The sequence below is a fragment of the Ammospiza nelsoni genome, chromosome 1 (genome assembly GCF_027579445.1).
Source record: "Ammospiza nelsoni isolate bAmmNel1 chromosome 1, bAmmNel1.pri, whole genome shotgun sequence".
Classification (NCBI taxonomy): domain Eukaryota; kingdom Metazoa; phylum Chordata; class Aves; order Passeriformes; family Passerellidae; genus Ammospiza; species Ammospiza nelsoni.
Window position 1 is genome coordinate 89550551 of NC_080633.1, and position 27283 is coordinate 89577833.

General features: G+C 40.9%; 2 protein-coding genes across 2 annotated transcripts; both read right to left on the reverse strand.

Moving 5' to 3' along the window:
• Window positions 1–73: 73 nt before the first annotated feature.
• On the reverse strand, window positions 74–9519 carry CHMP5 (charged multivesicular body protein 5). Its single transcript, XM_059466045.1, has 8 exons — window positions 9296–9519; window positions 5332–5436; window positions 4547–4593; window positions 2864–2957; window positions 2709–2780; window positions 1692–1800; window positions 1201–1313; window positions 74–666 (listed from the first exon to the last, which is right to left on the reverse strand). The coding sequence occupies exons 1-8, from the start codon at window positions 9362–9364 to the stop codon at window positions 616–618; spliced, it is 660 nt and encodes a 219-aa protein (XP_059322028.1). The 5' UTR covers window positions 9365–9519; the 3' UTR covers window positions 74–615.
• Window positions 9520–10782: 1263 nt separating this feature from the next.
• Window positions 10783–26757, reverse strand: FH (fumarate hydratase). The gene is made up of 10 exons (XM_059466033.1): window positions 26538–26757; window positions 19996–20130; window positions 19155–19265; window positions 17532–17708; window positions 16557–16739; window positions 15430–15595; window positions 13456–13659; window positions 12090–12217; window positions 11520–11673; window positions 10783–10986 (listed from the first exon to the last, which is right to left on the reverse strand). Exons 1-10 carry the CDS (start codon window positions 26664–26666, stop codon window positions 10844–10846), a joined length of 1530 nt encoding a protein of 509 aa, XP_059322016.1. The 5' UTR covers window positions 26667–26757; the 3' UTR covers window positions 10783–10843.
• Window positions 26758–27283: the final 526 nt, after the last annotated feature.

Below are 27283 nucleotides of genomic sequence, written 5' to 3' on the forward strand. Positions count from 1 at the left end.
GTGCACGTGACGCCGATAACCTGCCCCGCGCTCCGGACCGGATTCATCGCCAAAAACGCCACACAAAGGGAGCTGCTAATCTACGTGATTTTATGTCTCCATGGAATACATGATAATGATAACCCGAGCAGTTTTCAAGAAGGTTACAAGTACAATCGCATAAAAGTCTCAGGACTGCAGTAGTTTTAAAAATTGATTTCAGTTCTTTTATCAAACAGGCGTAGTAGTAATAAGGGAGCTATTTTACAGAGCAAGCAGCAACGTATAGTCTTAGTTTCAAGAAAGAGAAGCATAATACAAAGTCAAAATAAGCCTCAGCTATCGACAGCCACCACTAGTCTTCACGTTTTACTTTGTCAATAAGATACCGAAATCAAAACCTATCAGGCTGGCTGCTTCCACTGAAGGGAACTGGGATGAATTTTCCATGAACAGAATTCAGTAGTAAAACAACTTTCTCCAAAGAAAGAGCACCACCAGCCACTCATATTGCATTCTAGGATGTAGTGATATTAAAGTTACACTGGAAAGACAAGTTCTCCAGAATTTTAAAAAAGATTCTTAATACAATTTGAAAAGTATAGTTCCATTGTATCCATTGTGCTTTTGAAACGTTTATGTTGCAGGGATCTTTGGCAGCCCAAATTCATCCACCAATACGCCATCCTGTAGGAAAAAGAAATGATGGGTTAACAAGTCTCCAACAACCAGAACATTTTGCTTCCTTACTACTTCTATAAAGCTAAGAAAGGTTCCATAAGCTTCCTTAATACTTCTATAAAGTGTCTCTATCTGCAATTGCCACTGTGTGACAGCTGGAATCACAAGAGCATCAGTTCTCCCTCACTACAAAGCTCTATTAAAGCCCCAAAAGCAAACATACAGAAGCTTTTGTTATGGTTTTAAGACTGGAGCTGTAATGGTACACTTAAATTCCACTGGCAGTCCAACAGTGTTTGATAGGAGTGATAAAATGTCATTCTAGTGATTTTAAACATAGTTAAGAGCATTCAGTACACTGTATTCTCAAATTCTCTGTATTTAGCATGCATACATATAATACATAAATAGCATACATAACATTAAGCACACCTTTTTGTTCAAAATATTAAGGATCCTAAATATCAAGCAACCAACACAAATGTGATTAACCCAAACCAAACAAAAATGTATTTTGCTGTTAAAGAGCAAAGGACTCACTTTGTTTTTTGTGTCTGTAGGAGTGACCTCTGGGATTGCTGGAGCAGACGCAGCTTCATCTAAGTAGGAATTGTCTTCATCAGCTAAAAGCTCATCGCCTAACGCATCCAGTTCTGAAATTGAATTGTGTTGGCTGAAATATTACACAAGAAGTTCCTTTTGCAAGAGAAAAGCTGCTCTTACAGAAACTCATGATTCTTACTGAATGCTTACATTCAGATTCACCTCATATCAGTCATCAGTCAGAAATACACACACACACACACACACACACAGAGGAACCTTCTTCCCTGCCTTGTAGCATTCCATTGGAATCTCATCTTTGTCTATGCTCTCTTAAAGGAAATGCAGCTTTAATGTTTAAAAAAAGCTATCAAATATTTTTAAAACATTTAAAGCATTTGACCAAGGAAATTTAAAAAATCACTGCATGACAGTACTATGGTTTTTATGTTCAGTACCATAAAAAAATCATCTTCCCCCTTCCTAACCTGCTTCCAAATCATCTTCATCAATCTCTGGTGTTCCATAGCTACGACTCAGTGCCTCCTGGACTTCATTGGCTTCTTCCATCATATCTTCCAATTGATCTTGTATGTCCTGAAGCAAGAATAATTTTCAATTGGTCCATATTTACTCAAATTCAATTCAGTAATTCCAACATACAAAGCACTCCGTTGTTTTAATTCTTTTTCAATAAACCATTTTTTTTGAAGCAGTATTCATAGAAGTCAAAGCACATACATTCAGGACAGGAGTACTTGAAAAGCAGAAAATTTATGAAATTTAGACAAAGCTACCATCTGGAAAATAAGCACTAACCTGAGTTGTGCCACAGCAGAATTTAGAAGATACATTAGCATATTTACTGGCACTGTACTTGAGTACAGGTAAGGAAACAATACTTGCCTAAAGGTTTACAATGCAGGCTATTTATAAATAAGACAGAATAGGAAAGAGAACTTAAAGGAGTTCAGCACTGGCATTGGGTAAGAGCTTAAGTGCAGCACACTTGAAATTATATGTTTAGTTAGTGGATTGGGTTTTTGTTTGCTTTGTTGTATTTTGCTGTTGTCTGGGCTGGGTTTTTTGCTTTTTTGGTGTTTTTTTGTGTGGCTTTTTTTTTGGTTTTGTTCTTTTTCATCAGGCACTATGATGAATGGGGGGGAGTGGCAGGTAAAGGACTAATCTGCATGTTACTAGTATAAGGAAACAAAAAAGGACAAAAAAAGCCATAGCAGGAAGTATCCACTAACATTTATGCTGAAGTGCAAGGAAAGGAGAGATTAAAGATTAGCTCAGCAAGGAAACAATAATCATGACAATAAGGAAAACCCCTAATTGTGCAATACCAGAAAAATCAGGAAGGAATTATGATGGTGGTCCCATAAAAAAAGGCAGACAAACTCATGTAAACAAAAATAGTCATCTTGCCTTGAAATTCATAGTCCATTCACCATTATTTCAGTACTTTTTTTTTTGTTATTTATTTAACTATAAAAGCTCACCTCAATTTGATCAATCTTGACTTGCTTGTAAGCTTTCTTCATTTCTTTCACCCCCAGTTTCATTGCATCCACCTGGAAGAGTCAAACATCAGGCTTGTATCTGATGTAGCACAGATTAAACAAATTAAACAAGTGTGAGATAAACAAACTGGTACCGTTGTCTTTGTATCCTTCAGTGCCTGAATTGTGTAATTAGCTTGTTCCATATTAAAAGACTGCTGTGACAGATTATCCCTCTGTTGTTCATACCTGTTTAAAAAAACGGCAAATAATGGCTTTAAAAGACTACACTACTTATTATCACAAACATTCTTAATTAATAAAGAGTTGAAAAACCAGCAGCAGTAGTCTAAAGATAGGATCAGATATGTTGAGTTTCTTTTTTTCACTTATTATACACAACTGCAGAATAAACAGCTTCATAAAAATCTAGCCATTATGCATTTCTGTGCACTTGAAGCTGACAAAGCTATTCCTGAACTAAGTTTTGTTTTAAATGACAGCAACACCATATTTGCCTGGGCTGACAAAGTAGGTGAGGATACAGCACAAGTTTAATCACCATAAGGCAGACATGCATGCCATGCTCACTGATGCTGTAAAGAGAATGGAAGAGCTGGCAGATTATCCAAACCACAGTGACTCCACACTGGAGTTTTTCAGGGCAGGGAGGAGGAGGAGGATAGGATACCTTAATGGAAACCTATAAGACTAGACAGAGAAAAGAGAGACTTTAAAAATTAAGAAATCATCTTTCTCAAAGCTAAACTTGTATCAAATCAAGAATGTAAACTATGTCAAGTTAAGCAAAATAATGAAAGCATAAAAATGAACCATGAGTCCTTCTAACATGCAAAGCAGGAGGTCTGAAAGAAAAGGAGGATCCACATGCAAAACCTTCTGGACAACTAATGAGTGCGTCTATTTCTGTTCCACAAGGTCAGAAAGAAATGACTGAGGGATATGACAATAGCCTATTATGAGGGGCCCAGTAATCCCACCAAGAAAGATTAGCAGGCAGCATAGTCAAAAACCTGGAAAAAAAACCTCTAAAGCCAGAATCAAGCAGACCTCCTCACAACATCTAACTGAAGTACCACACTCCTTGCCATATGATATTTTGCATTGTAAAAGTTTACTAATACTTAACTGTTGCCATGTATCACACTGCATCAAGTCACAGTTAACAAGAAATTGAGTGAGTCCATAAAGGTACAATTCATCTGAGGGACATGAAATACAAGATGATGCGAGCTTTGGCTCAGACAGCTTCTAACATTTGCAGTTCATAGACTATGAGACATTCCAATGAAACATTCCTGAACACTTGCCCTGTTCTTTCCTTTGGATCTGTTGCTGGACACTTTCAAGATGGTACACTAGACAAGAGCAGAGACCACAGGATCATCTATCCTGTCCATTTGGAGATTTCTGCATAGACACAATAACCTGCACTACATCTGCTCAAGTCCTCAAAGGTGCCCATAGAGAACAGGTAAATTTCCAGTAAACCAGAGCAAGGTCATCAAATACAAAATTTACAGTAATCAATTAATAATGTAAAATGAGGCAATCTCTCAGAAAGTTTAGGAGCCAAACACATTTGTAATAATGAGCAGATTCAGGTCATCTTGTACCAATCCAAATTCATATACTGGAATATCAATCATAAGTATGCTGTTTCAAAATATGTAAGGAGATACTTCTGAAAGGGCTCTTCAGCATTTTGCTTTAAAGAGTGCTCAGGACAGTACTGGAATGAGAAATAAAAGTGTGCCACCGCCTCCTAAAGAAAAGAACCTTTTATTAACCACAAACTGAGAAAGATTTCAACTTACATTCGCTTCTGCTTTAACACTCTTAATGCTTTCTGCTTTACTGTATTCTGAAAAGACACAATAGTGTTATATTAGATAAAATATCTGACTTTACACTCAATTATGCTGTTTAAACCTAATGCATTGGATTTAAGTTTTCCAAAAGATTCCTCAGTTACTAGTGCCAAGAGTTTAACAATAGTTACATTCAGCATTTGGCCTGCATTAATGATTAACAAAACAGGAGAGTACACAAAGCTTCTCATAGAAAATACTTTCAGTTTCTAGCTTCTGATATATGTTTTCAGTAAGGAGAACAAAACATCAAACTTAGTCCATCAGAACTACCTTTCATTAACACATTTTAATGGTCAGCATAAAATAATACTGCAACAGGTACTTGAACAATGCTGTTTATATCATATATGTTTATTTTCAAGTACATTTTATATTCTAAGTTTATCCCCTTAAAAAACAGGTTGCCTTGATCCCTTTAGGCATAGTGTGGAGCTTTTTATTTTGGATGAGAAACAAAACAGTGTCTCTGCCAGACTTAATTCAGGTAACGAGGAAGAGAAACAAGTTTCTTCTCACAGAGGAATTACATTACACCCTGGAACAAATAAAAACCAGTAAAACACTGTTCAAAGATGTATGTCTAATAAAAATAATCCAGCAGGATCTTATCTCTCACCCATAGGGCAAGATGGAGTTTTAAGAACCTGATGAACTGGCTGAATCACATGACAAGAAGTGTGAGTCACATCCTCATGTGAGCATGTTCAAATTCCACAGAAGATTCTTACCTTTGCAGGTCCCTCTCTCATCTTCTTCATTTGATCCTTATACTTCACTAGTTCTGCATCGAGCCTAGCAATCTTCTTGTCAATTGACTCAGCTCTGCTATCCACCTTTCATACATGAGGGGGAAAACAAAGAAAACAACATTCATTGAGGTTTTATTCAGGTATGGAACAAAAAAAGAACAGCCTCTGTTTTGTTGTGTTTCTAACTGAATTGTTTATTCACTCATTGGTTTTTTAAACAATTTAGATTTTGCGAGAATCCAGAGCCAGAGTCAAGTGAAAAAACTTCTACAAGGAGCACAAGAAACAACTCTGAGGCTGCAGGAAGCTCTGCCATTGTAACATGTTCTCATCACTCTGAGATGCTCCCTTGCAAAGCCACGCAAGCAAGTTCTCCATTCCAGAACTTCTGGTCATATGCAGTGCCAGGGACTAAAGTGGAATGGAAAACTTCTAGCTGTACCCTCCTGGCACTCCACAGAGCTCTCATTTGGGATATATTTTAACCCTTCACCATAAGAGGGTTAAATATGACAATTACATAACCAAGCATGGGCACAGGTAGTTCTAACAGTATACAAAAATTCATAAAAAGCCTTTTTAAAATGAACTGACTACCCTAGCATTTCTCTGGAAGCGACAAAATAAAGCTTATTAACTTCTCATTCCAAGAAGCTTCCCTAGGGATTAGATTATAATGACATTCCAATTATAGCATAAGACAGATCGGTGCAAATTTACAATTCTGCCTTGTTAATGGTGTGGCTAGGCATGTACAATTATGTGGATTTTGATTTCAGTGACCCTTTTAACACCTTGCTCTATGACAGCAATATGCATTTGCCAGAGGCATCCTGAGGGGAGCATCTGATATGAACGTTCCACACAAGACATTAAAGTGCTTGGGCATAGCTGGCTTTGAAAAATTTGTATTAAGCTTTCTATTATCCAAATATTTTACTAATAGCAAGAAAGAGAAAAATTTGCAATGTTAGGACTCCTGTAAAATTAAAGCATGGCACCTCCTCAAGATCTTTATTAGGTAACTGCATCTTTCAGATCAGCCTCCACAGGGGAAAGAAGTATTTGGTTTATTTATATAATGATTCTTTCAAGCAGTATTAGCAGGAAACAGAGACAGAACCTCCCACATTGACTAACTATGTAAAAATTTCACACACACATGACACAGGACCTCAGCTCTTAAAAATGACACTGGACAGAAGAGGGGAGAATGGATCCAATCTATCCAAAAAACAAGAATATCCCCTGCATTAGGACCTGAAGAGCTTCTGTCAATTACTCACAAATAAGGCACACTGAGGAACATTTCATTGCTACAGAAGAGCCCCAACTGACACAAAAGAAAGGGAATTTGAGTCTTTACACTGTTCTCACAACTATTAGCCTTTTGTTCCTATGTTTCCTATTTCCTACTCTGAAAAAAACATAAGTTTAAAGTACTTTTTCAAAGAAGAAAATTTAAAAACACTCTTAATGCTTTACTTCCTGGTGCATCCTTCGTCCTACAGGCCTTGTGACAGCCTTGAGTCATCTCACTGTGCTCTGCCAGCAAGCATAAAAACCATGCCTTTAAATGCAATGAATTTTAGCTAACTAAACTTTTCTACACAGGAAAGAACATCCAAAACACAGGCATGATACTGCCTAAGAGTTGTCTATGCTTTTAACAAATGTTGCATTAATCACTGCTCACCTAATAAATTTTCAAACTGCTCTTTAATAGATAATTACCACTGAACTAACATGGTTAAGAGATCTTACAAAGCAATTTGGCTCTTTCAAAAGGTAGAGCAAAATGTGTCTAAGACAGAAAACAACCCAGAAGCAACAGCAGTTGAGCCTCCAAAATGTTGGATTTAACATTGTAAAGAAATAATAAAAGTTTTTTCATATCTCATACAGCTCTCTTGAATAATAATTCACATGTAATTTAAAATAATCTGATCATGTCTGTAGTTTCAGCAGGACCTATCCTAGAAATTCCACTATTGTGAAAAGTCTTCCACAAATCAGACACATTACTACGTATACCTTGGCACAAAGAGTCAATTCATAAACTTCAAATTACTCAAAGAAAGCATTTCTCCCCATGCTTACTAGTAACCACCCTGTAACTCATCACTGGTTGCCAAAGTCATCACATGGATAAAATAAATCCAAAATTCTTCTTTTCAGTTAATTTGCTGTCTTGCACAGTCAAACTTTCAGACAGGGCAATTACAAACAACTAGAAGAGGATCAAAACTGTGTTCAGCAGGAGTTTTTGAACAAAAAAAAAAATCCCTGGTGTTGCCAATCAAAACATCTGTTTAAATTACACTTTTATATCCCAAAACTCCTCTAAGATTGAACAAGCTCTTAGCAGAAGACAGACTGCTGACCTATGTAAATTTTCTTTTGATTTACCTGCCCATTAGAAAATGGACATTACTTGGAACTGGCAAAAGCAGCATGAAAAATCTAACAGACTGATAAGTCTCAGTTGTTGTGAGGGAACCAAGGCTTCATGCTCTTCCACTTATATTGCCAAAATAGCAAATTTAAGCACTTATTATCTCGGATGGATTTTGGAGTTCAAGTCATCCACCAAATTTACTGTTGTTTACTGGCAACAATGGGAAAATTAATCCTGATTTTCAATCAGATGCTTTATTCACTGTTCTAACAAAATATATTTAGAGTTGTCTGGGCTTAATATACTGCTAAAAAGCAATACAGATTTTTGTCAGAAAGATAAACTACCAGGACAAACATTATGAGCACTTCTCTTTCCCCATACCAGCCAGTGGCATACACAAGACACTGATGTGTAGGTAGCACTGATAAATATTAGGTATTTCATTTAGAGAGTCTCTCCGAGTAGGTATTTAATTTAGTCTCTCCACTGAGCAGCAAAATAAATCTTCTGAGAGGAAAACTGTGATTTTTCCATGGAAACTGTTCGTTGTCAGGTTCCAATGACAAAGCTTAGTCACACAACATTTACTGACTTTTGTTTACTGACAGAAATGCTCAAGAAGCTCCATTTCCTTTCTTCATTTCTTAAAATTAGCTTACAACAAAAGCTAATTTTAATTGCAAAATAATAATTGCAAAACCATGCTACAGTTTTCTTAATCAACTTTAAAGTCAAAAAAAGACTATGAAATTACCATAAATCTTAACACGTTTTCTTAACCCTCTCAGCAGGCAGGGCAACACAACAACAGTTGTAAAGTGCTTTGCCACGTGTTTCCTGAGCATTTCTTACTTGGTCTGAGCCTGCTCATCTGTCCATCTGCACACACCTTTGGCATCGACCCTAGAGCGACCCTTCTCCCCGCGAAGGGACAGAACATTCTCCTGTATTGGACAGCAAGACTGATCTCCTTGCTCCTTGCCCCTGCCTTGCTATAACTTGTCACGGCAGGAGTTAGATAGTGCAACCGGAGAAGTCCCCAGATGGAAATGCTGAGAACTATAAGGATGTAAGGAGAGCCATGCCTTCCACAGGCTCCCTGTGCACACAGGGAGCGCTCATTCATGGGATTTACACGTTTGTGGGATGCGCTCCCAGGCACAGGACACAAACGCAGGTATGGGTGTACGCAGGTACATACAAAGGTACATCCCTGTGTACGTGTGCGGACACCCCAACACGCTCACCACAACACTCCGTATCCCCGGACATGACAGCTCAGGGACAGGCCGGGTGTGGCCGGGAGTGACCTGCTTCAGTGGAAGGTGCCCATGGCACCGGGGTTGGAGCTGGGTTAAGATCCCCTCCAGCCCAAGACATTCCGTGGTTCCGTGACATCCATACCCACACACGGACCCGCAGGCTGTGCCCAGCAGGGCAGTGTCCCCACACACGCTCACACACATCGATACACCGCTGCCGAGGCGGCGGCCGGGCCGCGCAGCGCCCAGCGGGCCCGGCCGCCCCGGGGCGGGCGCTCACCTTCCCGATGCAGTCGGTGAGGCTGGGCGGCGGCTCCTTCGGCTTCGCCTTGCCGAAGAAGCGGTTCATGGCGGCGGTGTCTCCGAGTGGCTCCCTGCCTCGGTAACAGCGGCGGCGGCGGCGACGCTCCCGGCCGACCCGGAACCGCAGGGCCAGCTCCGCCCCGCGGAGGAAGGGCCGAGGGAAGCAGGAAGCGCTGTGCCGGCGGCGCAGCCGAGCTGCCCGTCCCGCCGAGCTGCCGACCCCGCTGGCTGGCGCCGAGCTTCAGCGGCCCTGGGCCGCACGGAGCCGCAGCAGCCCCGCTCACGGACACGCTGTCCTCCCTCAGCACAGCCCGTAGGCAGCCGCTGGGCCTGCACCGCCTGCTGGCAATGTAGGATCACCCCCATAATGTTCATCATCAGTTCAGCTGATCTGTCAAAAATGGCAGGAAAACATACGAAGTGTACCAAAACCGCGCTATGAATCGGGAATAGTGGGGCCAGCAGGGTAAGGGCAGGGATTGTCTCCCATGGACTCGGCCCTGCTGAGGCCACACCTGGAGTGCCGTGTCCAGTTCTGGGGTGCTCAATTCAGGACAGACATGGAGGCGCTGGAGCAAGCCCACAGAAAGGCAACAAAGCCGATGACGGGTCTGCAGCACAGGTGCCATGAGCTGCTGAGGGAGCTAGGGGTGCTGAGCCTGGCAAAAAGGAGGCTCAGGAGAGACCATTATCGCTCTCTACAACCACGTGAAAGTGGTGTGTAGCCAGGTGGGAGTTGGGCTCTTCTCCCAGGTAAGAGGTGACAGGACAAAAGGGCACAGTCTTAAGGTGCACCAGGGGAGGTTTAGGCTGGACATTACAATGATTTCTTCACAGAAAGGACGCTTAGACATGGGAATGGACCATCCAGGGAGGTAGTAGAGATGGCTTGTTTTAGCTTTTGTATTTTTCAGATGCTGTACTGCCTTAAGTGTGTAACTCAGTAACACTTTATATGAAGTTCAGAGTTCTCTTCAGTTTAGTTTGACAAAACAATCTTTTTCCAGCAAGATCCAAGGACACTGTTGCAGCTTCAGCCCCAAAAAGTAAAAACAGAGATGAGAAGAGCAATTTGGGAGGACAGGACGTCATAACCTGAAGGTGTAATTGGACAACTGACCCCAATGTGTAAATGGACCAAAACTTATAAAAGTGTGAAAACTCATGATTGGTTGCCCTTCGTGTGTCCAACTTGGGTCCATCTTGGGCAGAGCTGTGGCCAGGCTCTTGTACAGCCCAAAGTGTATCCTTTGAAGGCCTTTTAATAAATACCTACTTCATTCCTTCTTAACTCTGTCTAGCCTCTGTTCCAGGTGAGCCTCTTGAGGCATTATCAGTTCAGTCACTGTCCATGGAGGTGTTTAAGGGAAGACAGCATAGGGCACTCAGTGCCATCGTCTAGCTGACACACTGGTGCTCAGTCATAGGCTGGGCTCAGCCATCTCAGAGGATTTTTCCAACTAATGGATTATATCATATTTATTCATTTTTTTATATTAAGAACACTTTTTTTTTTTTACAGAAGTTACTGAGGACCTAACATGTCTTTAGGCTTCACCCACTGATCAAACTGCTCTGATGTAAGGAATCCCAGCTTTATAGCAGCTTCTTTTAACGTTGTCCCTTCTTTGTGCGCTGTTTTGGCAATCTTGGCTGCTTTATCATATCCTGTTACAAAACAAAACCAACAAATTATCCATTTGCAATTTTAGATGATTCATCAGAGGTGAGAGAAAAATGGGACACAGTCTTTGGAAAATTGTTTGCTAGGCATTACTATTACTGCTTAACTCAATTTGCAGGAAATGCACACAAAATGTTTACTCCTTACTTGAACTGAAAGTAGATTTGTTACTCTTGTCTTCATTAATTTAGATCAAAGATATATGGGAACTTCTCATTTAATAAAACCTCCTATTGTAATCTTTCACTCAACCTCTAATAATGATAATTTAGGAAAACAGGGACATAAATTCTCCCAGTCTCCTTTGGACTCTAATCAGTTATTTTTCTAACACCCTGGCCTGGCCACTGCAAGGAGAACACAGCTTTTACAACATCAACTGGTGATGCTCAAGTAAGTTAACTTTTGACCTGACTTGGCCTTACAAACATTGTGAAAACACAAATGAAGTGTGCAAAATACTGTTACCACAAAATATTTTGGTATGTTCTGGGAAGTTTTTGAGCCTTAAACCTACCTATATGTGGGTTCAGTGCTGTTACCAACATCAGAGATTCATTCATCAGTTTGTTGATCCTATCCGTATTGGCTTGGATTCCAACTACACAGTTGTCAGTGAAAGAAACACACACATCTCCTAGAAGTCTTGCAGAGTTTAAAACATTTTTAATCTAACAAGACAAAGAAAGAAATACCAATTATTTAATTCAGATACTGCTAGTTGCACATTCTGGCACCTTTGCTCATAACCAGAACCCTCCCTGCAATTTCAATCTATTTAACAGGTTTTTTTCCTTCCAGTATCTGAAGGAGGCCCACAGGGAAGGCAGAGAGGGACTCTTTGTCAGGACCTGTAGTGATAGGACAAGGAGCAGTGGATATAGACTGGAAGAGGGGTAATTAGGCTCAATATCAGGAAGAAATTCTTTACTATGAGGGTGGTAAGACACTGGAACAGTATCTGAGGGATGCTGCGGGTGCCCCAACCTTGGCAGTATTCACTGAGGGCTTTTTCTGTCTGTAAGCTATCTGACTGTACAAACAGTTCCTTAAAAACTCCTAGATATGTCAAACTTTATGAACTTACCATCATGGGCTTAAACACGTTCAGTTCAAAGTGTCCATTGCTTCCTCCTACAGTAACAGCAACATGATTTCCCATAACCTGGGCTGCCACCATAGTCACAGCCTCACACTGGGTAGGGTTCACTTTTCCTGGTTGTGAAAGGGAGAGAAAAAGGTTACCAAAGGAGAAGGATGGGGAAAAACCAACCAATCAACAAGGCCAGCAGCCTTTTACTGAATCACATTCAATAGAAAATGTTTTGTAAAAGGTAGCTTGTCTTACTCCTCTGTATCTGTGCACCACAGAAAATAAAGTTATTCCCACAAATAATATTAAATTGAATGTACTATTCCAGTATTTTCAGCAAGGAGTTGTAAAACAGCTATGGCTGCTTCAGCAGTCTCCCAAGACTCTGACAGCTTGAGGATGAGCTCAACAGCTCAATGTGCATGAGCTAAAGAGCTGTTCATTACCACAGTTCTTAACAGTCAAGAGATTACCACCTGTCTTTACATGTGCAAGTTGGCATTTCTGGGAGACCCCTACCAAATCCTACTCAGCTCAAGGAAAGTATTACTGATGTGTTAGAATTACTTTGTGACAAAGTTAGTACACTCTGTCAGAAAAAAAGGCAAAACAGAAAAACCCAAAAATCAATCCCCTGCCAAACCAAACACACCAAGTTAGAGTGGTCTCCAAGCAAATTTGTTTTATGGTTTTATCATTTAATTTTTAGACACAATCCTAGTAAGAACATTCACTGTCTGCCTTTTTGGAGACAGGTATGTTCATGACCTATTTCTTTTATAGTTTATGATATAAAGGAGGAACAACTTAGAATAGTTTTGGATATACAATATTCATATGTACAGATATACAATAATCACATGTACATACTTTTTTAGGAGAGGAATGATTACTATTATTATTCCTTTCTTCCTTATCCTCCCATACAATGAGATCATTGCAGAAGGGAAAATACAAGTGCATAACACTAATTATACCAGGAAGTAGAGACCAAAGTCAAGTTACACGACAGTATTGCTACAATTCACAGATTAAAGATGATTTCAGAAAAGCCTTTACCTAAAAATTGTAGAGATCTTGCAATTCTAGAAGAAAGCTCTGAGAAGTATGCTTGTGTTAATAAAGCCATATTCTTACAGATACTACACTCCCCCATACACTTGCCAGCACACAGCTGTGCAAGCATTTTTATGAACAGGGGTTTTGGTAAAATAGGGCAGTAGATAAAACCTGAGAGAATCACAGACTGACTGACATTTGTGACAGTGTTTGGTAAACATCTGTTAAAAGACAGTGGTCTAAAAAAAAAAAAAATAAAAAAAAGGAACAGGTCATTTTTCTCTGCATGTATTCTCTGTACCTGGCATGATGCTGCTCCCTGGCTCATTTTCAGGCAGGATGAGCTCCCCCAGCCCAGAGCGTGGCCCCGAGCCCAGGAAGCGAATGTCATTGGCAATTTTCATCAGACTGCACGCCACTGTGTTCATGGCTCCACTGAGCTCCACCAGGGCATCGTGAGCTGCAAGAGCTTCAAACTTATTGGGAGCAGTGACAAAAGGCAAACCTACAGGGACACAGAGGGTGTAAACATTAAACCAGTGAAGCACTTCCTTGCAGACATAAACCAGACAATCAAACACGTAACTGGCTTAATAAAAAATTAAAAATTAACAACCCTGTAAGAGCATCTCTTTCCACGAGAGCTTTCTTCATAAATATATTTCTTAAAATAAATACAAAAAGACATAATGAAAGTCATTAAAATACAGAGGAGTATAAAATTTGAGCATCCACCTACAACAAAGGTACAAATTTCAACCCTTCATAGTGTGTTGCATTCTAAGCACTGCTTCTGCACCACAGTGCTTTGTGGATGTCAATAACCTTTCGAAAGTTACCCCAACTTAGGCATTTCTTGCATTAAATCAAGTTAGACACTTTAGATTGTTAATTGCTGTGATGCTTTCAGCTATAAAAATAGATGTTTCTGCAGCATAGTGAAGGCACTATGGTAAGGTGAAGGCACTAGGATAAGTAAGCAGTAATCACAATGGAAGGGAACAATAAACCAGCCAGAACATAGGAAAGCTGGATCAGACTTGGGAGGATGCCTGGCAACAGCAAGAGCACAGGAGTACAGCAATGGAAGAACAGATCTGTTTATGTTAATTAAATGCCTGAGATGTAAGCCTAGGTTCCATGATGAAAAACATTCCTTCAGGACTTTGCCCTGAAGGGGCAGTCCCAGCAGAATCAGACTGTAAAAAACTTACAGACATCACTAAGGACTGACTGTGGGCTGGATTTCTGTCCCCCAGAACGACTGATCTGAGCTTTCAGCACCAGTTCAAAGGAGAGCAGCATGATTCTTGTAACTTCCAGTGTTTTGCACTTCCTGCCAAACACCGAATCCCACCCAGATTGCATGGACTTGTGAACTGCACAGCTGCCTTCTGTTAGTTAGAGAGGTCTATCCAAACTTCTCCTTTTGTTTTTGCCAATAGCCACCCTCTATAAGAGCATAAGGAACTGCAGGAGTCTGCCCTACTCATACAATTTGCCCATACAGGATCCAAAACACCCACTGACATGGGAGAGCTTCCTAACACCACCAAAACATGCCCTGTACTGCTCCTGACAGCTGTTGTTTACAGCTAGTTACTTCTCTTTCAGGGTACAAGACAGTCTTGACCCTCTGGAACACAGTGAATAATAAACCCATTAAATCAAAAATACTGTCACTAAGCAACTTCAGATTTTACAGCAAATGTAAATGACAGATATACACATTTGTTGGGGGGGGGGCATTTTGAAAACTGATACTGTAACACAAAAGATCTGGTTTAGAGATCAAAAATCTCAAGTGCACTGTAAATTAAGTTGTAAGATCTATAAAGACACAATTAAAAAAAAATCAGTTAACTTTTACTCTTTCATATGAAAAAAACAGAGTGGCTTTGGAAGCATTTTTTTTTCTTTCTTTTGCACCAAGTTGCTGTAAATTAAGAGAGCCAGAGGAGCAAAGATCAAGACAGAAGCATTATAGTTGGGCTAATAATAGAAGTCTGAAACTGTATCCATATCCAGAGAGCCTTGCTTGCATAAACACCATCACTTCAGTCACTTTCAATGCACTGAATACACTTTAAAAAATTACACAAAAAGCACAAAGTAGAAGGCATGTAACACATGGCATTAACAAAAGCTTCACATTAAAATATAAATAGAGTTTAATCTTATGAGAAGTATGAAACTGGGCAGATTTAGCTTGAATCTGACTGCATATCACACACACTGCTTTACTGATACCTCACTCCCACATATTGTTTCTCACCCGTCAGTTCAGCCACTTTAGCAGCAACTTTCTCAGCAAAGCCAACCCTTGTGTTCAAGCCCGTGCCGACTGCAGTGCCGCCAGCTGCCAGCTGGTACACCCTTGGCATGCTGGATTCAATCCTGGCCACGCCGTACTTGATTTGCTGCACATAGCCACTAAACTCCTTTGAAAGAAAGGACAAGTTTAAGGAACAAAGGCAACAAGCAAGAATAAGCATCCGGATTATTTAGATTTTTAACGTGATTTGACTAATTCCTTTAAAAACCTGAAAGCATTGAGCTTCACCCAAATGCTAAACCTAAGCATGTTTTCATTAAGAGGGAAAGTATACATCTATTAAAGGACTGGTCCCATGCACCAAAAAATTATACATTAAACCAATCTTAATATAGAAAGACATAATAGACACAATTATACATGATGCATCCTTCTCTCACTTTTTATTTTAGTTGCGTACTTAGCAGGATGTGATTCCATAGTAAATCAGCTCCAACATTACATTAATGTTCTCAAAGAACAAGTAGAGAAATGGATCTTGGGCTTTGATCACTTAATTTTAGTTAGGAAAAACCCCACCTGTGTATTCTTGGAAAAAGTCCATAAATTCTACTGCTGTTCTATTGATTCAGTTTAATTAATTACTAAATTACTGTAATATAAGCCATTCTTGACAATATGATATCATTTGCCATCTTTTGTATATATATATGCATATTTATACATAGAAGTTTATGCATTGAAAATTTTCATTCACAATATGTAGTAGTTTTGTGTATTGGCAAAACATAACTTACATAAATTTACAGATTACAGACAACAACTACCTGTTCCCTGCAAAGTCAGTGAAACAAAAACTGTGCTGTGCATCTGGTAATGAAACATAATTGAAAAATAATTTATATTTTATTACTGTTAGAAATAAAATACATATGGGGAAAAAATTAATAAAAATTATGATGCATATATTACAGTTCAGCATATTCAGCAAACTCCAGTACAAACTGAAAATACTCAGGCTGAGATTCAGCCATTTTCCTATATTTTATCCTAAACTATCAATTTAATTTAGGCATCCTTAAGTTTGAATTTCCCAAAGAAAGGCATAATTTAAATTTTTTTTTTACCTGCCCAAGTGTAAGTGGAACAGCATCTTGTGTATGAGTGCGCCCTATTTTAATGATTTGGGAAAACTCTTTGGATTTCCCTTCAAGTGCATTCTGTAGCTTCTTTAATCCAGGTAACAAGACCTCATTAACCTCCTGGGCAGCAGCAATATGCATTGCTGTTGGGAAAGTGTCATTTGAACTCTGTGGAAAAAAATCAAGAATATTAATTTACAAGCTCTTCTCACCATTGCTGCTGTAAGAGGTACATGTGTGGCTTTATTCTCGTTATCTCATAAATTATTAGAAACTAAACTAAGAGTAAGCAACTTAGGGGTGTTCCACAAGGTCAGTTTTTCTTCTTGATAAATCAACTTTTTACGAATACACCCACAGAAAGTTAAATTTAATAGATTGTTCATAACAACCTTGGGACAAAAAAAAAGAACTACTATAGTAGTTAGGAGAGATGGCTAACAAATGGACAGATGATTTTAAAGGAGTTGTAGGTGACTTTAAAATACACATGTTGCTTTGATAATGTTAAATCCATCATTCACAGAATACTGAGTAAGCACAAAGGATCAGGAAGGGAAACAACCAAGTCAGTGGCTTAACCTTTCCTTCAAAGTAGATGACATTTAAGAGAGAAGCATAATAAAAATGCTTACCATGATCCAACTTTTAGAAACTGGATGTATATTTAACATCTTTAAGACTGTAGCAGTGGTTCTCACAAGGCAACCACTGCCTAATACATTATGTATGAATTTAACTATCATGAATTAATTAAAAGTTTTTAATCTGAAAAGCTCATACTGTCACTGAAAAACGTCTTAAAGTTCATTTGAACTGAAAAAAAACAGAAAATTGTTATCAACCTTGTCCACCAAACATTTTTTTAACCTAAACAGTGGATACAAGAAAACTCAAAATTCACAATTTAAAGACACAAAACTTTTGAAATTAAAAGCAGTATAAAACAAGTCTAACAACCTGGCTTTTGTTAACATGATCATTTGGATGCACTGGCATTTTGCTTCCCAGTTTCCCTCCCATTATCTCAATAGCTCTGTTGCTGATGACTTCATTGACATTCATATTGGTTTGAGTTCCAGACCCAGTCTGCCACACCACCAAAGGGAAGTGATCATTTAATTTTCCTTCAGCTACCTATAATCGAAAAAACAGAAAAAAAAGTTCCACTGGAAAAAAAGAAACCAACAAAACTTGAAAATTTTATTGCCATAATTAAAATTATGCTCTCAGTTATATTTTTTTCATTTACATATAGCAATTAGTGAATTTACACTAGAATAATTAAGATGTTTTTATGTAATATCAGATAATAGAAGATAAAAAAACACTTGCTATGCTTTTTGAAGATTGAATTGTGAAATATATAGAGATATACAGAATTTGATTTCATGATCTACAGACAAAGTATTTTTCAAAGGTACTTTTGGTTACATTTTCTCTCTCAGTAACTGGACTCTGGTATCTCTCAATAAAGAAATTTCATGCAGGGAAGTTCTTACAGCTCTTACACCTGCAGACATTACTTGCTGCATCAATGAAGCCAGCAGATGGCTGTCAGTCTCAAACACCTCCTTTTTTTAAGGCATTCTCGTTTTTGATCAACATTTTCTGGAGCCTGTTGAATCTTAAGGCACATTCAGAGCGTTTTCTAAACATTGTTTGCATAGTACCAAAATCTGTGCTCAGAAGTATCACCCCACACATATTATCCTCAGAAAAAGGAGCTGTTGTCACAAAGGAGTTGTAGTCACAACTCTGAGGCTTGACAATCAGATTACCAGGATACATGAGTCCTCCTGGAATCATGCTCAAGAAAGGATCTTCTGTATTTCCCATCATATACAGGAGCAACGTTCCCACCTCCAAGAGTAACTTGATTCCTCTTTTTATTTAAGTCGTGTTAGAGAATTATTTTGGAGGTGAGGAAAAGTGTATCTCAGCAAGGGTGTTTTTAGAATACAATAAAGAAAGCCATAAACAACTTTCAGAATTTATGGATCTAAACTAAGGAGCCTTAATCCACCAAATCTTCTAATGCACCCTTCTAATTCCCCTTTAACTAGGGGAATCTTCTAATCTTCTAATTACCCTTTAACTAGAGGAACCCTAAAAATCAGAAGAGCATGGATATATTCTGGAGTTCCCCAAAGCTACTGGGTGTTCGGACTTTAGGTGATACAGCTGTTAGGAAAAGGATACAGCTTCTGCCACCACTGAAATATTTTTAAGCTAGTCAGGACAAGAAAACTCTGTTAAAAATGCTTCTCGATAAACAAATCTGTTTGATTTGATTTATTCAAAGCGAAACACCTGTTATTATTACACCTCAAATAACTATCACTCACAATTCTGCACTTGGGCGGCATTTATCAACATGCATTTGAACATTCTATCATTTCTTTACATGCAAGAAAGAAAATAGTAACATATTATACTCAGTAAATGATCTCTGGAGAACAAGATTTACTAACAGGAAATGCTTTCCTCTAACAATCTGAGCAAAGCAATCCCCCACCCTCCTGAGAAAAGCTCAACACAAACACAGTGGCAGTTGCAGCATTTTGAACAGCTCATTCCTACCTCATTTGCTGCCTGCACAATGGCTTTAGCAATCTTGGGGTCGAGACCATAGTCTTGATTTACTTCAGCAGCTGCTCTCTTCAAGATGCCAAAAGCCCTTATGACCTGGACCTGAGACACAAGGGTAAGTTTAAACACACAGTTTCTGTCCCCCCAAAGGATATGTCATCAATTTATAGTGCCTGTCTAGTTCTAAACCAAACTGCTGCTGATCTTAAACCCAGCAGCAATCCATCAGCCAAGCCAGAGAGCAATCAGCTCATCTGGGATTATGTTCCCACCAACAACAACACTGACCCAAACAGCCCCGAGGGCAGCACACAGCTCTTTCTGCAAGGCCAGGTATGCTCTGTGTGTCCAAAGTCATGTGCATTCGAATTGAACTCGTTCCATTTCTAAAACAGCCCTTTGAAGGAAAACTGACAAATTTCACTACATGGAGATTCAGTGTATGACAAAGCATGTGCACATTAATGGCCTATGCACAGCTACACATGACAAGTTTATATCAACTTGTGCTATACTAGACTACTTCAATAACAAACTAGATAACTTCATTTGCTTTTTCATCTTTGTAAAGATGAAAGACATATTTCTATTCATCCTGGTTATTAAAAAATAAAGCAACACCATAAAATTATTCAAGATTTAATTTATTTAAACACAAGAAGAAATACTTCCACCACAATAATATATTGCTATAAAATTTCTACCTTTAACTAAAATTCAAAGTTGTTCACACTTCCAGCAAAAGCCTGAGAAGAAGGTATTTTGAGGGTATTCACTTTCACATACAAAACATACTCTAGAGAAGAAGAGAACACAGATTTGAATTACTTACTGGCATCCTTTCTGAAACACCTCCAATCTTGAAGTTCATTGTAGATCTCACAGTTTGGGCACCATAGTATTTGTCACTTGGGACCTTCAGTTCACCAAAGGTATCATATTCTATCCTGAAAGCCTCTTGAGAAGACTATAGAAAAGGGGAAAAAAATTTAAAAAACTCAGGCAATCAGTATATTCTATTTGAAAGCAAGTAGTCAAGAGAAAGAAGATGGAAAAAACTGCAAAGCCAAGACATGCAGCTAGTCACAGGTGTCCCTAATTACATCTGGAAAGTTGGCACTGTCCTAGTTTGAGCAGCTGTCTCACCAGAAGTCACAAGTACAAACCACGTACCATTGTCACGTCCTGCTGCAGTGAGGGGCACAACAACTCCCCGGGCCCCAAGGCTCAGATCCCAGGCAGCCACCGACCGCCAGCAGGGAAAGGAAGGCAACAGGATGTGCCTTGGTTTACCAAAATCCAGGGTCCTCCATTATGCCAGGGACCAAGACAAGAAACGAGGGAATACGGCTAAGGGTTTTATATGGGTGGAGTTTAGGGTCGGGGTCCAATAGTAAAAGGAGCAGGAGACTCCAAAGGGGTGGATCGGGGAAGACAACCAATGCAAAAGCCAAGGCAGGAACATTGCAGAGGGATTGAAACCAATGAGGGTCCAGGAACAGAAGAATATTCTGGGGCCATTCCTCATTTGACAAAATGGGGCGGAGCGTCTTTCCCCGGGGTGTGGAGGCACGCCCCACAGGGTGGAGGGGCAGAACCTTCTTTAAATCTTCTTTAAATCTTCTTTAAATCTTCTTTAAATCACGCCCCTCGCCCGATGCTGTCTGTGTCTGGGTAGAATCCTCACCTCCTGGGGCAGGGACGCTCCACAATTCCCCCTTTTTTATTTCTTTTTGAAACAGGGAATAATCTTTAAGTTAGGGCCCTAGAATATTCTTAAACTTAAATTACTTAATACTTATGGGATAACTTATAGAGGGATTGCCACAACTCATAAAGGAGCTCACAGAGACATAATAACGAACAGTAAAATACAATTAACAATGACAATTATAGAACTAATAATTTTAGCTAAACTTGTGACTTTAACCAATCTCAATGGGAAGATTAAATGTGAAAGGGACACAAATAAGAAATTCATTTTGACATATGTAAAGAGTAGAAGGTATAGGCAAAAGTAAGTTTAACATAATGATTATGCAACACTTAATTAAAGCCTTCTCTTTCATCGCTCTGTTTTCAACTTAATACCCTTATTCTTAGTAAACCACTCCTCCTTTTTGCTCACTCTCTCACTGTCCCCCTTCTCTTTTTCCTTCTTCCTCCTCCCTTTCTCTTCCCTTCAACAGTCTTTCAAGAACTCTATATTATCACCCCTCCTGATATATATCTACTACATCTATAGTAGATATACTATACCTAAGTGTTATTTTATGTAATATTTATGTATGGTAACATTTCTATGTCATGTATCCACCTAGCATCTGTTATTATCTAACACAGGCACGGCTAAATTCATTTCAGCTGACAGTAATTTATTACTTTTTGTAGAACAGCCCAATAATTTGTGATGATGTGATCACATTCATATGCAGCTCTACAAAGATTATGGAACTGACAAGAAGTGAGAACAGTTTACTCTTCCTCTTTCCACACCTTGGTTAAAAAAGTCCCAATTTTCTGTGAGAAAGGTATTAATCCTTTCCCAGGAGAGGAAGTTACCTTCTTTCAGAGTCCTCAGGAAGGGGGAGAAGTCTTTATTTATTTCTTTATCACAGATAGAGTAAAACAATCTCAGCCCTGTAGGCAGGGAATATACATTTACAATGCTGGGTCCCTGACATAAACAGGGGTGACTGACATGACTCAGGGTTGAGTCTTTGGGAAACAAACCTCTTATCAATAAAGTCAAGTCAGTCTTCTAGTGCAGTGAAAGAAGAAAATCAAAGGCCAGGAACTATCAAGAAAAGCAGAGGATACAAAGAGAAACACTGCTGTGCCACCATGATTCATTGACAGTCTGAGGTCTTTGTGCAGATTTCATTCTTTCATCCCCAAAATACGTATTACTGGAAACAGTTCAAAGGCAATAAAGTTGACAAAAGGTAGGGAACAGCTTTCTTAAGACAAGTTACTTTTTTGTTCAGAAAAAAAGGAAACCTGGGGACTGAAGGAAACTGAGGTATAACCAGTATTAACTGCTCACTGTCTCTTCCAATACAAAATACAGGAGCCCTAACATGCTTGTAGGGGTCAGGTTCAAGCCCTAACATGCTTGTAGCAGTCGAGTTCAAGGCAAGGGAAAGGGAGCAGCCCTTCACACAAGTCACAGACTGACACAACTCCTTGCCAGCTGATGCTGAGGATGCAAGAAGTCCACCAGACTTCAGGGAAAATGAGACAAACCTTCAGAAGAAAGATCTAAACTGGGTTATCCCACAGACTCAGGAAACTCCCTGATGTGAAAATCATAGAATCATTAAGGTGGGAAAAGTCCTCCTAGATCATTAAGTCCAATCTCTGACCAAACATCCCCATGTCAACCAAACCACAGCACTAAGAGCCATATCCACTTATTTCATGAACAATTCCAGGGACAGTGATTCCACCACTTCCTGGGCAGCCTGCTCCAATGTCTGATCATCCTTCCAGTGAACAAGTTCTTCCTGATGTCCAACATGAACCTTCCCTGGGGTGCAGCCTGAGGCCATTTCCGGTCATTGTGGGAGAAGAGGCCAACCCCCATCTGGCTGCAGCCTCCTTTCAGGAGCTGTAGAGAGTGATAAGGTCCCCCCAAGACCCCTTTTCTCCAGGTTAAACACCCCCAGCTCCCTCAGCTGCTCCTCACAGGACTTGTGCTCATAGCCTTCACCAGCTTCATTGCCCTTCTCTGGACTCACTCCAGCACCTCAATGTCCTTCCAGAATTGAGAGGCCCAGAACTGGACACAGGACTCAAGGTGTGGCCTTAGCAGTGCTGAGTACATAAAGAGTTTGGGTGAGAAAATGGGGAAAGCATCATCTATGTTCACACAGTTCTTACTCTTCCTCAGGAGTCCACTTCTGAAGTCAGACTGTTCCTCTCTCTTCTTTGCTCATTTTACTTGCTCCTTCTTTAGTGAACACTTTAGAGAACACTCTCTCAGTGCTCTTGGACAGAAGCACGGCTGGGTATTGGCCAGAACACCCTCTGACCTTCTGCCTGCCCAGGTTTGCATCACCACGGATGGCAAGCTGCAGCAGAGAGAGGAAAATGTCCCAGCCTCTCTACTGTCATTCTCAGATGGAGACACTCTGCCATCAGGTATCATCAGTGACATACCAGAGACACGAGCCCTGCTCACTTAGAGTACTTCGGACGAGGTGGTGCCTGTGAACTGGGGGAAACTGCAGCCCAGCTCAAAACAAGGGTTAGCTCTCACATGGCTATCCTGCTCCCCACATCTTGTGTTTTAGCTGATGCTCTCCCAGGCACTGACTCCTCAAGAATAGAAAGCTTACTGTGGAAGAGTAACTAATTCCTATGTTATTTAATCCTCTTTGTCCTGCTTGAGTCACTTAGCATTCATTTACATGCTACCAAGAAACAGAACACAGTAAATGCTTCTTTAGTATATCACTACCAAAAATGTTTAATCGGGATATTTGTGGGTCTTCATGTGAGCACATTAGTATTCCATTGGTTGGGATCATTGACTGTCTTCAAAATCCCTGCTTTTGACATTTGGACACCTTGTAAAAGCACACAATGCAAAGCTTTCACAGAGCTGGATAAGCAGAAGCCATTCAGCTCCAAACCCAGCTCTCAATATCATCAGTGGTTTAATAACCCAAAGTATTCACCCTCAAACAACATAAAAAGTTTAATCGCTGTAACCTTTTAGACAAAAAAAGCTAGCAGTTGCACAACTGATTCCTCAAACTTACATAATTCCAATGTCAACAATGATGAAACAAAGATAAATAGGATCAGTACATCCTTGTACAAGTACCTTTCAACAATGAAATCATTATTTAAAAAAAAAGACAAAACCAACTTTCCTAGCCAATTCCACACTCATAAATTTCAATGAACAGGGCAAGGTGCTTTAAGAAGAATGTCACTTGCTGATTCTTGTTGTAACAGGTGCTATTGGGCAAAAGAGCAAAGTGATGTTTTTCATGCAGACTGAAGAACTGAGCTGCAGCATTACCCTCAGCCTGCAGCAGTAACTGTAACAAACACCATTCTCTCGCTCCTTGGGCAGAATTCAACTCCTTGAGCAGCTTTATGAGCTGAAGGTCCCAGGTCCTGTGTGTAAAGAGGTTTCTGAAGTCACGCCCTGACCCATGGACCAGCTGTAAAATGGGGCATCAGTGGCAGACTCCATCATCCCTGGGCCTCAGAAGAGGCCAAAAGGAGACTTGGAAACTCTGCCAGTAGCCAAAGCAAACTCCTGTGCTCACCTAATTTCTAACCTTGCTACAAGCAAGGCTCTGCTCACAATTACTATTCATCACATTTACAAAACTTTTTTTTTCCTTAGAAGGCCTGACAAGGTGTGGTCAGCCCTCCAAAATCCCTAGAACCCAAACACAGTCCAAGGCTTACAGTTATGCAAACAGAACTGTACTTTTGCCTTGTTGCAGGGCACCGATCAGAACTGATTGCACCATAATACACCAGCAAGACTCAAACAGCAGAACCACTGCAGTAATGCTTCCTGTGGAAAATTACATTCATTTATGGATGCAGCAACTTTTGCACATAAGTATTTCAATTCAAAGAAACATCCATTTTAGCATGTCAAAAGCAGTCTTTTGAGGCCATCAGCATGTGGAATTTATGTTTTACTGCTCCCCTTCAGCAGATGAACAATATTTCCATTTTTAAGCATCATCTCTCTTTTGTAACATAATTTCAGTCACAAATTCTGAAATTTACCCTTTACAACCCAAACCTTTTACAATGTTCAGCTACAGAAGGACCACTATGACAATTCCATTTACAACATCTTGTGCAATTTAGCTCCAAGTAAAGGCAAGACAATAAACATACCAGGACAGCATGACTATTTGGTTGTATCTACATACACAATGTGTTTTAAAACAACTCTTGCTACTGAGAAAATCTCTACAAACATCAAAAACTGATGTCTTGGGTTTGTTGGGTAGCTGGCTTTTTAAGTTTAAATATTGGTTAGTACATTTTTTTGGTGGTTCCTCTTTTACCTAAAAACATACAGAACTTTTCCTGTAAGAATTCAACAGCTGCTTGACTTCCTAGTCCACTGAGGGATGTTTTAAGCAGTGCTGTTATTTAAACTCCAGGAACTCACAACACACACAGGACTGGTCACATTTCTGACCCGCAAAGAGCAAAATACATCTCATTCTTGTAAGATTGCAAACCAGACTTATAAACGCCAGATTTTCAGCAAATGAACGAAGGCCATGATTTACAATGTTTTTCTCAGACAATGCCAAACAGCAAAATAGAAAAAGGGAACTATCCAACAGGTCAGTGGTTTGAGTTACATATTCTACTCTGACACCAGGTTTCTTATTTAGTTAAGTGTCACCCACCATAAAGTTTTTTCACTCACCGGAAAGCTTGTTTTATCAAATGCTACTTCCTACAACTTCATCAATATTACAGATTGGAAACTGCTGTTCTAGATAAATTAACTAATTTAATAATTTAGTAAATTTAGTAAACTAAGGAATCGATAAAATCCTTAACACAGCATCTTCTGCTGAAATTCTTCTCACAGTTTACATTAACTCGTTTTAAGGCGTGAACTCACAAAGATACACCAGAGACTAAGGCTTCCATGCAACATCCAGCGCGTTAGAACTGAGACTTGAAGTTCTGTATCCAAACAGTGTTTCTGTTTCTATGCTGAACCGCTTGCAACAATCGAGTCCCACTCGCGTCCGAGCGGGACAATCAACTGATTATACACGAATATTTCCTGATGATGCTCGCTAGAAGCACCGGGCAATTCTCAGCTGAAAGCTCCCTAGTTTTCAGGCAGCCCCAAAACTATTCCAATGACGAATATTCCCATTCCTGTGAGGATACAGCTTTTTATTATCTGCACCTCAACAGCTCCAAGAAAGCGCCAAGAACTCCCGTGGAAGCAGCGCCGCACAGCGCGGCTCTGCGCAGCGGGTCCCGCACCAACACCTTTGCTGCCCGGCGGCTCAGGGCCGTGCTCAGGGCCTCAGTCTGCCCGGGCCAGCGCCACGGCAGAGGGAGAGCTGCGCGCTGCACATCCCGGCCCGCCCAGCCGAGCCGAGCCTGGCCGGGCCGGGCCGCAGGAAGGATGCGGGAAATGGCCGCAAAAGCCCGGCAGAGGATGGCGGACTCGTCTTCCCGGTGCCGGCGCGCTCCCGACCGAGCAGCACGCGGGATTACAGCCCGGACGCAGCCGGCGGCCGCGGTTCCCGCTGTCACCGCCCGCTCCCGCTGCCCGCGGGGCGGGGCGGAGCGAGGGCGGCCGGCGGTGGCACTTAGAGGTCACGGTCCCGCTCCCCTGCCCACGGGGCTCACCATGGCGGCGCGGGGCGGCGCCGGGATCCAGCGGCCGGCGGCGGCGGGAGGCAGCGGGGGCGGCGGGCAGGACAGGAGGAGGCCGGCCGAGCGGCCGAGGCGGCGGCAGGCGCGGAGTGAGCGATGCATGGTGGCGGGGGCCGGGAGCACCGCGGGGGCGGGAGGCGCGGCGGGACCGCCCCGGACGAGCGTCACGGTGCCCGCCGTGCTCGGCCCCGGAGGCTCCGCCGCGCCAATCGGCGGCTCCCGGAGCGGCGGCGAGCGCTGAGTGCGGTCCCGGGGCGGGTCCGCCCGGCCTGGGAAAAGCCGGGAAAACCCGCCTGCCCCGGGCGAAGGGCAGCGGGAGAAGCGCTGAAGCAGCGATTTCTGCACGGGGAGCGGGGGGGCGAGAAGTATGAGCTTGTTCTGGTATACTGTAGTCCTTTTAAAGATTATAAAACCTTATTCTCGCCTTCGTAAGGACAGTCAAGGCTCCTTTAATAAAAAATGCTAAGTCAAGGTGCAGCCCCCTCCTTACTTCCCGCCCAAGAAGGCAGAGCGCTCCGACGTGCTACATCCCGGTGCAAAGGGCAGAAACCCTTCCAGAGTGAAAGAAAGTATGTTCCATTTTTCCACCCACCAGCAGAAACATTCTAACACTTCAGGTTTTCCAACATTTTTTTTTCCAAGAGCAGCCAACATTCAGCTGTTAAGAAAACAATTTTTTTGCCTAACATGGAGAACGCTTCACTCCATTGCAACCTGCA